General features: G+C 38.8%; 1 protein-coding gene across 1 annotated transcript; it reads left to right on the top strand.

Annotated features, from left to right (window-relative positions):
• Window positions 1-5: 5 nt before the first annotated feature.
• Window positions 6-11,837, top strand: AGXT2 (alanine--glyoxylate aminotransferase 2; the record flags this gene model as incomplete). The annotated part of the gene is made up of 12 exons (XM_010180399.1): window positions 6-12; window positions 891-976; window positions 1,393-1,577; window positions 1,888-2,011; window positions 3,985-4,079; window positions 5,207-5,300; window positions 6,374-6,467; window positions 7,416-7,516; window positions 8,634-8,726; window positions 9,514-9,646; window positions 10,307-10,395; window positions 11,688-11,837. Coding segments are annotated over exons 1-12 (1,251 nt in total), but the record flags the coding sequence as incomplete, so codon positions are not given.
• Window positions 11,838-12,066: the final 229 nt, after the last annotated feature.

The following is a 12,066-nucleotide window of genomic DNA, read 5'->3' as shown; positions in this document are numbered from 1 at the left end:
AGTTCATGGCGGGTAATGTTAGGGATGCAGAAAGAGATTGTATGTAAATAATAATTTTTTTCTGATACCTGCTTAATTACACTTCCAGTTAAATGAAAGGTAGGACAGTGTGGTGTTTTGAGGATTTTGGAAAGAGGCCAGAAGATGGCAGTGAGAGTTCCCAGGGCCCTGAATACACTGTGTCTGCCCTGAGCAGCCTCAGCAAAGGCCTGTGCCCAGAAGCCCTGGTTCAGCTTAGCCCTGAGCCATCAGTCCCTGCCTTGGCCATGCCATGGGTATAGCCTTGCCACCAGCCCAGCCTTTGGCCAGGTCTCCTGGATGGACCTTGAACCTATGTGGTAGCCTTGTCCCCACGCCTGGCTCTGGCCCTATCTGCTGCTGCTCCTGTCTGGACTCCCTGGGTGGACCCTGGACTTGTTCCATCTGGATTTACGTGAGGCACTGTGAGTGGACCCTGCTTTGACCAACTTGTTCTCTGTTGGGACTGCACCCTGGTCCCTGAGAGTACAACCTGTTCTGTGGCCATCCTGGCCTTCTTATGCCCTTGCAGAGGCTTCCTGCTCTTGCTGCTCCTAGATAAGAGTTAGTATTAGAAACTGATATTGCTTTTTAAGTCTTTTTCTGTCAAAATAAAAGCCCATGTGAAACTGAAAACTTGAGTTTTAGTGGATAAGAGAGAAGTGCCTTCTTTTTTTTTTATTAAATTGACATAGATTTTACCTTTACAAAGCTATGTTACGTAATTATTCACCATCCCCCCAAGGAAATTTCTCAAACAAAAAACCCCTTGCTTTTGCTGTAGGTTGTGTGTTCTGTGGACAGGCTTATTGAGAAACTCTGTCAGATATGCACTTTGGTAAGTGTTTGATAATTCTCTTACTATTTTGTAGTTGCTTTCAGGCAGCAGAAATGGAAAAGCTCTGTCTCCATACAAGCAAAAATGCCTCCTTGCGATTTTGTACCTGAAAAATATGAAGTAAGTCATACATACTACACTGAATTTAAGTAAGACTGCATTTCTAGATTTGAATGATAGGCTCCTCTGCTATAAATATTCAGTGCATTAAATACGATTTTAAGATGTGCTTGTTTGGGAAAAAAACAATTCTGTTACAACCAAGCTATAACATATATATGTACACCTGTGACAGTTCTATAACTTATGGCTGAATTGTTGTTTTGAAAAACTTTAAGGAAGAGATGTGCAAGCAGTCTTACTTCAAAAGCTGGGTTTCAGAAGTTTGTAGAACCCTCTATGTGACAATTTGTTAAAATCTTATTTCTGTGAACAACCACTGTAGACAGCTGTGTAAACTGTGTGATCCACTACAGCTCCATTAGTCTGGATCTTTAGAAAGCATAAATGGATACTGACCTTTTTATTCCACTCAGTCCTATCCATATGAACGTATGCAGAAGATTCGTGAACAAAATGTTTCTCCATCACTGCGATTGTATTACAAGAAGCCGTTGTTGCTGCATCAAGGATATATGCAGTGGTTGTTTGATTATGAAGGACAAAGATACCTTGATCTCTTTGCTGGAATTGTCACTGTCAGTGTTGGTCACTGTCACCCGTAAGTTTGTTACTGTTTGATTTATATTACAAAACACAGGAAGAGATACCTATGTTGGTTTTGTTCTTTGTTAATCTGTTGCACTACGCATCTAAAACCAGAATATGATTCACTAAATGGTCATGTATGTCTTATATGAAGGTTAATTTCCACTACATGTTTAAGAATTCATTTATTTTGTCTGTGTGTTCATGGATCTGGCAAATGATGCAGTGTCTGCATTTTCAGAATTAATAACAGGTAGGTATGTGTATGCATATGTGCACACATGTGTTCAATTGAATCCCTTTGTCTCTTGTGCTACATGCAGGAAGGTAACTATGGCTACCCAGAAACAGCTCTCTCGCCTGTGGCATACCACTAATATCTACATGCATCCGTCAATCCACGAGTATGCTGAAAAGCTAGCATCTCTTCTTCCAGATCCACTTAAGGTACTTTGCTTCTGACAGGAGCAGGGGCTGGTGAAGGGGATGTCTTGTTTGTAACAAATAATATTAAAATATTTATTAAATAAATGAGCACCACAGTATCTGTCGAGAGAATACCTGTATGGAGACTACAAACTGTCAGATAAAGAGAACATGGTGACCCTCAAGGCCTTTTTAGGCCCAGATGTAGACAAGCATAATAGCCCAAGCAGCTGTTCTGTTTGTTCTCTGCCTCCAGTTGCCACTGTGAAGGGGCATTGCCATCTTACAAATTACTGAGGAAACTAAGATGTTAACTCTTCTTACATCTAGCCAGCCTTAATTTGCTTGATCTCATGAAAATTAACAGTGAAAAGTATTTGACAGTACTTTGTGTAGTGAGGTTTACTGTCATTTAAGAAAATAAACCACGTAAATGTCACATTTATATGCCCAGAAGCAGTAAGAAAAATACTGTTTATTTTCAGGTTTGTTGTCTCCCTCAGTAAATTTACAGATGACACCAAACTGAGTGGGAGAGTTGATCTGCTCGAGGGTAGGAAGGCTTTCCAGAGAGATCTAGATAGGCTGGATCAATGGGCTCTGATCAATTGTATGAGGTTTGACAAGGCCACGTGCCAGGTCACAGCTACAGGCTCTGGGAAGAGTGGCTGGAAAGCTGCCAGGCAGAAAAGAACCTGGGAGTACTGGCTGACAGCCGACTGAACATGAGCCAGCAGTGTGCACAGGTGGCCAAGAAGGCCAACAGCATCCTGGCCTGCATCAGGAATAGTGTGGCCAGCAGAACCAGGGAAGTGATCATCCCCTGTACTTGGCACTGGTGAGGCTGTACCTTGAATATGGTGTTCAGTTTTGGGCTCCTCACTACAAGAAGAACACTGAGGTGCTGGAGCTTGTCCAGAGAAGAGTAACAAAGCTCGTGAAGGGTCTGGAGCACAAGAATTATGAGGAGTGAGAGTTGTTTAGTTTGAAGGAGACTGAGGGGAGACCTTATCACTCTCTGCAACTACTTGAATGGAGGTTGCAGAGAAGTGGGTGTTGGTTTCTACTTCCATATATCTAGTGACAGGACAAGAGTAAATGGCCTCAAGTTGTGCCAGGGAAGGTTTAGATTGGATATTAGGAAAAAATTCTTCACTGAAAGAGTGGTCAAGCACTGGAATAGACTGCTGAGGAAGGTGGTAGAGTCACCATCCCTGAAGTTGTTCAAGAAGTGTGTGGATGTGGCAGTTCAGGACATGGTTTAGTGGGCATGGTGGTGTTAGGTTGATGGTTGGACTTGATGATCTTAGAGGTATCTTCCAACCTTAAAGATTCTATGTTTCTGTGATAAAATAAACTGGTCACAAAATGAAATTGAGTTAGCAGAAGAGTGTGAAGCTATCGCAATCTTTGAAACAGAAGGAGGTTTAAAGAAATTGAAAATGTAAAGCATCTGCATAGTTGAAGCATCAGAGGTTCTCAGTCACTTCTGAAAATTAACTTTAGAAGCAGTGACACTAGAACTTGAGCTGTTTTCATAACATAAAACTTGTATTCAGGATGTTCACTTAATTCTTTTGCTTACAGTAATCTCTGCTTGCCTCTTCTGTTCCATGGCTGTGTCCGTGTATGTCACTCCTAGTAAGTAACATGCAGGGACAATGTAGAGCCCTTTTTACCTGTGTGAAGCTTATTTTTATTCAGTCAGTCATGCTCAGTTTGACTATGATACTTTCATTTTTCTTTGTATCACTGTTCCATCTTAGGAAAACCTGAAGACTCCAAATCTCCAACATTTTCTGTACTTTCCCTGAGTAGGTCGGCTTGATTTTAGTTCTATTCTGCAGTGTATGGACACCACTAAGTTTATTGTAGTGAAGTCACCTTGCGGTAGTGATGGCTTATAGCTTATAGTGTTGCTAAGTGACATGGTCTCATACCAGTCAAGATGATGGTGGTTGTGCACTGTACTGATCCTATGCATTCTCCCATAGGTGGTTTATCTAACCAACAGTGGGTCAGAAGCCAACGATTTGGCTATGTTAATGGCAAGGCTATATACTCGTAACTTCGACATCATCGGTTTGAGGTAATGGTGATAGATCTTTACAAAACTCCTCTGTGTGTGTGATCAGTCTCTATATGCCTAAGAAATAATAGAGGACTCTTCAGCCCCAGATCTGCTGAGGAGAGTGCTATAAAATTATTTTACTTGGCAAGGAGGAGTAAAACAGGAGTTGAAGTTTGATACAGTGTATTAGGATGAGTTTACATATGAAACACAACCTGCCATTTTTGCTTTTGTTACTTAGAAAACGGTGTAGACCCCGTGTTAAGGGTGTGCTTTGGTAGATCTTCATCAGGGCCAAAGCAGGCTTCAGCAATTGCTACTTTCTTCTTTCATTCCACCCCTACAGTGCCCTTCTTTGTGAGGGTACAAAGGTACCTTTGCAATAGTGGTGCAGCAAACCACAGCATGAAGCTGCTCTGGCTGAAAGCTAACCTGGCAGAAAGATTTCTGTGGTATTTTTGTTTGTCTTGCTGCCTTATTTTTCTGCCAGATCCCTGAACCATAGTTCACTGCACAGGTACACAAACAGCTCTTCTGGCTTAACGAGAGAGTTGGCGCAGGAGTAAGTACTATGCAAGCACCACTGTAAGCAGTTCTTCTCTTTACTGTGCATCCCAGGTGGCCTCAAATATTAGAAATAAAAGGTCTTGTTATGAAGAGCTGTATTTTTCTGTTATTCTGTTCAGCAGAACATTGGGTACCCATCTAGCTTGTATATTCTCATTCATGTCCTTTTGAGTTGTGCATAAAACTGGCAGGAAATCACTATGTAGTTTAATGATTGGCAGCATCTGCTGGAGAGAGCAGCAGTTCCCAAGATTCAAAGAACACAGATGTTTTCTCCATAGGGCTCAGGTGCTACAGCAGAACTTTGTGAGCCACTGTGGATTGCTGTTGGTTCTGATCATTGTTTTCTTCTCCTTGCAAACATTACCTCACAGTTTTAACCTTTGAAATTTCAGGAAACCATTGCAGATGAGCAGTCATGGATCTTCCAAAAACAGAGCAAAAAATTGCAGTAGGAATCTTGGGGAATGTACATTTTCCCCAATAATTTGTAGCTCAGACATATACCTTCTCAGAACTGATATTGTTACACCCTCTTCTTGGAAATGAGTGTTCATGTGCTTGCTTTGTTTGCACAGAGGAGGATACCATGGAGGCAGTGCTTGCACGATGGGATTGTCATCTATTGGTCTTTATAAGCATGGTGTTGCCAATGGCCTTGGCTGTCCAACAGTAAGATTTCTATTTACTTTTTTTACTAATCTGCGTAACTAACAGTTTGTTTCATCAATTAGTACATTTTCTATCTTCAAAGTGCTCTCTGTTTACTAACTAAACTGCAATACGCTGCTCCTGGTGTGTAAGCACAAGAGTCAGAATCCCCTTTCCTTCTCTGTATAGTTACATATGCTAATTTGGAGTCGAGACAGCCATAACACGAGTGGTCATTATTTGCAGTACTTCAGTCATGCTTGGTGCTTGCATGGACATCTATGTCAGGTGCAAAATACCAGTGCTCAGAACCCCATTTCTCAAGTTTGTATTGGCAAATCTGTGCAAAGGTACTTTCAGCTGGTCTGAAGTAGATTCTCCCCTCGAATGAAAATAACCTGTGTCCCTCATCTCAGCAAGACAGGAGACTTAGCTGTTAAGGACATCCATTTGAGATAAATGGCAATATGTTACCTCTCTGCCCTTGAGCAGATGAGAATGACTTGCTTGCTTTCTGCTAGAAGATGGCATTGGCTACTCTGACCTGTGCTGTTGATAGCTCAGCCACAGCACTGGCTATAGGAAGGCTTCTTTATAGCAGACTCCCAACCTGGCTCAATACGAGTTGCCTGAAGTCAGGTGGTATTTCATCAGCAATCAGGATTAGAAGGCTGGATTTGCCAATTTCAAGCCTGTAATTACTCATCTAGGTCTGCCTGACTCCCTATATTTTGCAGATTTTAATCGTAGTTTGGATTATTGAAGTACTATCAGCAACTCTAAAAATGTTGCTATTAATCTTAGAGAACCAAAACTGCTGACTAACTTAAAGAAGAAAACAAAGTAAATCATCAAGTGAGTGGCTATCGCTAGAATAGTCTAAAATTGTTGATTCCAAAACTGTCTCTGTTCTACCATTTCTTGCGGGGGAAGTTTTGTACAAATGTTCTTCAGACAGTTTGCTTGAACTAGGTATGTCATTTTTCTCTAACAGGTGCTTTTTAGTTTTTTTCATTAGTCATCCCTAAGCATGATTAAAACTTTTCTTAGAAAGTTATCGTCAAATCTGCAGCTGTATCTCTTGTACTCGACAGACAATGTTACCAGATGTTTTTCGTGGCCCATGGGGAGGCAGCAATTGTAGAGATTCTCCAGTGCAAACTGTTCGGAAATGCAGCTGTTCTAAAGGTTGGTCAAAAACTATTTGGTTTTTAGTTTAGGAAATTCGAAAGGGCTGTGGCAATAGATATTTACCTCCACAAGAAAGATTTGCAAGGGCAACCAAAGAAAATATTGCAGAGGACAACCTCTGACACCTGCTTCCCACTGAGAAAGATTTTGGGCAGATGATACCTCATATACTCAGATTTCTTCTTAAAATCCCAGCTTTTGTTTCTAGCATATGTGGTCATCAACTCTGGAAGCTGTGAAACTCAGTTTAGCACATCCAGAAGAACAGAAACATTGATGGGTGTTTTCTGCTGTTTCTGAAGATTGATTTGCCAGCCTGCCAACTTTTGTTTTGTAATAGTATGAATAGTAGGACAACCTGAAGCCAGTGATCGCAAAAAGTCTTGCTTACACGAGGCAAAGCACTTCATACACAGCACAGCGTGGGAACTGCTCTCCTGTTAACAACAGTTACAGTAATTTTCTTCCACTGTTTCAACAGTGGTTTTTTAATTCACATGCATATGTAACAGAATGTTTTCTTTTTATTTTTGCCTTCCCTAGTGAATGGGAGCATCAGCCATATTAATTGCTCTGATCTTTATTTCAATATAGACTGATACACAGCTGTATTCTCCAGGATCCTCATACCTGCACTAACATAATGATTCCTTGTGTCTTATACTGATGTTTCTTAACCCCTGAGAAAGTGTCTGCTTTTATTCCTTCTGCTGATGTAGGTTATTCAAAAACTTTATTAAACCTACAGCTTACTGACCTGTATAATGTGTAACATCTTGTCATCTGGCAGCTTTGCCTCGCTGTTTTGGATGTTTTAGAGTATAAGGGTGATACTTACCATGCAGTCAGATAATACTTGTTACTTAGATGTGTAATTTAATATTTTGAAGCCACTTTTTTGTCATTTTAAGTAAATTCCCTTTAAACTATTTCCCCTGTAAACAGGTGTATGTCATGCAAATGACCAGTACCTTGAACAGCTCAAAGATACTCTGAGTACCACGGTGCCAAAGACAGTAGCTGGATTTATTGCTGAACCAATTCAAGTAGGTAGTTTGCCATTTCTCAGTTGCAGTAACATATATAATGTGAAACACTTAAATCTGATATTCTTTAACTGCATCCTAAACATAGACTTCTGCTGGGGTTTTGTTTTGTTGGGGTTTTTTTAACGCTTTAAACACCTTAAAGATTTGAAGGAATGGGTGCGCTGTCTTCAAATTTCAGCTTTTGTCACTGATTTCAGTGGAGCTAGAATTTTGCTCATGAAGTTAAATTAAACAGAGAATCTTGATTAAACATACAGATTTTTTCTGCATTTAAATAGCAAGTATGATCCATGCTATTCTTTAGTTTCTAATACCTTCTTCCAAAGTTTGTACTGTTTTTCTCTTCACTGTTTCTGTAAACTTTAACTCAATCCCTCTTCCGCCTCTTCCCAGCCATGTTGTCCACTATATTTTTAGCAGCAGTCCAGCAAGTGGCAGCCACAGGATTTCTCTTAGTGTTTTACCCTAGTTTCAGAACTGCTGTATGTGTGATTCTTAAATTGGAAAAATGGATAAAACATCCCAGAAAAAGGAAAGGCGCACACACACAAAAAAAGTGAGAATTGTGACTGTGGAGAAAACTGGAGCTGTTCTCCATTCTTGCTGTCTTCTAAGCCTTTACATGCTTAAGTAGAAGAAGCTGTTGCAGTCCAGGTGCAGAGTGGAATTTCTGATCCAAATGAAAACTGGCTAGATGAAAAGAAACTGAGGAAACAGTGTTTTAAACAAATTAACAAAAGAAGGGATGTGAATTCTGGCTAATTTTGTCATAAAACAGTTTCTGGGTTTCTCAGTGTGTAGGTTTTAAAGGTACTTGGTTTTGCAGTTACCTTTAATTGACTCTGTTTTACAGTGATCCAGTTTACAGTATGGCCTCACAAACATTTATACCAGCACAACTAATGGAACAGCAAACTGCCCCGTGGAATGGGAATGAGTGACCTGAGCAGGAACTTTATGAAGCAGCTTCACTTCTGAAGCCAGAAACCTGAGACAACAGTCTTGCTATTACCTGAGGGCTGCTGGTATTTTTTTCTTATTGTAGGATAGTCACACAGTGGAAGTTCTGTTTCCTTGTCTGTTCCTGAAGACATTGTCTTTTTTGTCTTGACAGGGTGTTAATGGAGCTATTCAGTACCCAAGAGGTTTCTTAAAGAAAGCTTATCAGCTTATTCGGGAAAGAGGAGGCGTTTGTATTTCAGATGAAGTGAGTTTTGGGTTTTTTTACATAAGAGCTCTAGACTTTGGTGTACTTCTGAAAGTCATCTTAAAAGAATCCAAGTGAAGGCAAACTGGAAGCCTGGAAATGCTATACACTTCATAGCTTAAATTTAACACAGTTTATTTTTCCAAGTGTAGGAGCCTCCCGGTTTATACTGCCTTTATTCTGCTATATGGTATTCTGATTTTAAACACAGGTAACATTAGTAGCAGACTTCAGTCCTTACCTGTGGGAGCAGTAGATTTACATAAATACGTAGCTAATAAATGCCAGCTGTGATGTGAGGTTTGTCACAATAACACTTCCTCTTACAAGTGTTGTTGGCATACATAAACTCTAGAAGGGAGTTGATTGCTGTACCTCTGCAAATACATTTTATAAATAGAATTTGCTTAGCTAAAGCTATTTTGAAATAGTAGCAAACTCTTCTAAGTGACCGTGATATGTACCTCAAGCATTGCAGCAGTAGAAATCAGCAATCATGAGGTTGATTTTGAAATGTGATAAGCAACTGCATTTTCTTTCCATTTTGAAATGGAAGCTGCAGCTTATTTGTGCATCTCACCATGCCTAAGACATGGTGACGTGTTATCTCTTTCATACGTGAAAGAAAAACTCAGAATAAATAGTGTTTTGTGCAAAGCCATCTGAATAAGGATCTCCAAATGTAGTTGCAGTTTAATGCAAATCAGTAACAATAGAAAAGAAAAAGAAACCATATTGTAAAATCTGAGAAAATAATGGGTCTTTCTCTGGATTTTTCTTTTGAAAGGTACAGACAGGATTTGGACGGATGGGCAGCCATTTCTGGGGATTTCAAACACATGATGTAGTCCCTGATATTGTTACTTTGGCAAAAGGAATTGGTAATGGTTTCCCAATGGCAGCTGTTGTTACAACAAAAGGTATAAGTGTTCTGTTCTGCTTAGATTTTTAAATAAATTTAATAGAGCTGTTACAACATATGCTATGCACAATTGCCTAGTGGAGAGATGTTTGTCCAAACAGCTGAGCTTTAGTAACAGTCTTTGTCTCAATCTATCTTTTGACAAATGAATTGGATTATCATTACTCACTTGTTTTACCAAGTGCTGTGCTGTACCAGTGCAAAGCTTTATTTAGAAGCAGGGATGACATTGTGAGTCATTAGCAGAGTTGATAATAGGTCGTAGAAATCCTCACTGAATTCAGTTTTACATATCAATGTACTGCTAGTATATAAGGCAGCATGTTAGCCAATTCTTGATTCATGCAAATTCATACAAAACTTGATTCATACAAATGACTGGCTGAATCTAGTGAAGAACATTTGTAGATGTCAGTTTAAGGGGACAACTGACAGCATATGTTAGAAGTGTGTCTGTTTTTAGCATCTGCTAGACACTATAATTTTTAGAAATAGTCATATGTTCCACAGACTGCTTGCAGGAAAAAAAATATTCCTGTTGGGTTGTCTGCAGTAGAGTCAGGGTTGAAGCACAGCAAATTTAACTTAACAGTTAAGTTAAAGCAGATAAGTACTGTTAAGGCAACTCTAAGAGTAATCAGTGTTCTTTTTCTTTTAGAGATTGCAAGTTCCTTGGCTCAAAACCTTCACTTTAATACATTTGGAGGAAACCCTTTGGCCTGCGCAGTTGGATCTGCAGTTCTTGATGTAGGGAGAATGTTATATAAATTTATAAGTTCTACACTTTTTTCTTCTATCAAAATATGAAAATGTGTACATTTATTCTTACTATAAAATTACATGTGGGCAATTACTTAAATAACTGTATAAAATGCATAAACATGTGCATGTATTAATGCATGCATGGCCAATGTGCGCTGTGTTCCTGATTAGTTCCATTGCAAAATTTTAATCCCTCTAGCAAGAATAGGAGTAATCTAATTATATTTTCAGAATTGTCTTTCTTTGTCTCCTTTTTTGACTTGACTTTGTTAATAAAAATGTAGGAAAGCACTTTCTCAAAAGTCTTAGCTAATTCTTTCATAGGACTATGCTTAACAAAACTGTTTTACCTCCACAGCTTTTACCTTATGCCTAAAAAGCCTTAATGACCAGAGAGTTAAAAACACTTAAGGTCAGAGTTCCTTTTGAAAAAAATCCCTCATGAAAAATAGAATATAAAAATCTACAACATATTTCACTTACTATCCAGCAGAAAGTCAGTCAGTGGGCAGTAAGCCACTATTTAATTTGTCTTAATCGTGTACAGTCCATTTGTCCTTGAATCTCACTTTATTACCCAGACACTGTTTCTGTTCATGTTACTTTCTGAGTGTTTTGGGGATTTTTGTAAAGTATTTTATAAGGTGGTTGAAACACCTAGTTTAACTTCTGTAATTGTATTTATTGTTTTTTTGGTGCAAATTTTCTTAATGCATATATTAGGTTCATAAAATTATTTGCGCATGGCAGTGTTGATAGCTGACTGCATGTCAGAACTTTGATTAAGGAGAGGAGAGTAAGGAACAAAAAAGAAGATTCTGACTAAAAAGCATGGTGTTTGCTGATGAATCTAATAAAAACACACAACTTGTTTCCTAAAAGTTGGCCCAGTACACATAGGTATGCCTTGTCAAATCATATTCTTCTCATTATACTGATAAAGAATTAAGATATTTCTGATAAGATTCTGAAAATAATCCTGCTGGTTAGGCATTTATCAATTATAAGTACATGTGAGCATGAATTACTGGATTTTGTTCATGAAATCGTAAGTAAAATGTGAAAAACACCACAGCAATGTTAAAACATTATATTCAATTGTACTCTGATGTCATTAGAGGATTGTAAGAGAAGAAAAATGTAAAGGATTGTAGTAGTGAAGAAACAGTCTGCAAGGAAGTGAGATAAACATAATGTATCATCAAGCTAAATAGGGATTAACCAACTGTATTGGAAGCTTTTCCTGCAACACGGTCATTGTATGTCATCTTAATTAGGCAATTGAAGAAGATGGTCTACAAAAAAACAGTGAGGATGTGGGAACATATATGCTACTGGAGCTGGCTAAACTGCGGGATAAATTCGAGATTGTTGGAGATGTCCGTGGCAAGGGACTTATGATTGGAGTAGAAATGGTGACGGATAAGGTCAGTGATTTATTTTATTCCTTTCAATTTACAGTGCCATTGTAAGTTTTACCACATTTTACTTCTGTTGAAATAATAGTAAGATTTTCTATTAAGAAACAGATAATGGAGTAAACGTTGCTCTGGCTAAAAATGAGTTAGAAGACACTAGCATTTCAAATGTTTCACAAGCTTTGAGTAAATAGTGACTTCAATACCTTAATTACACAGAATCACAGAATCACAGAAC

The sequence above is a fragment of the Mesitornis unicolor genome, unplaced genomic scaffold, assembly GCF_000695765.1.
Source record: "Mesitornis unicolor isolate BGI_N332 unplaced genomic scaffold, ASM69576v1 scaffold7433, whole genome shotgun sequence".
Lineage (NCBI taxonomy): Eukaryota > Metazoa > Chordata > Aves > Mesitornithiformes > Mesitornithidae > Mesitornis > Mesitornis unicolor.
Note: the sequence above shows the minus strand (reverse complement) of the source record. Positions and strands in the feature narration are given on the sequence as shown.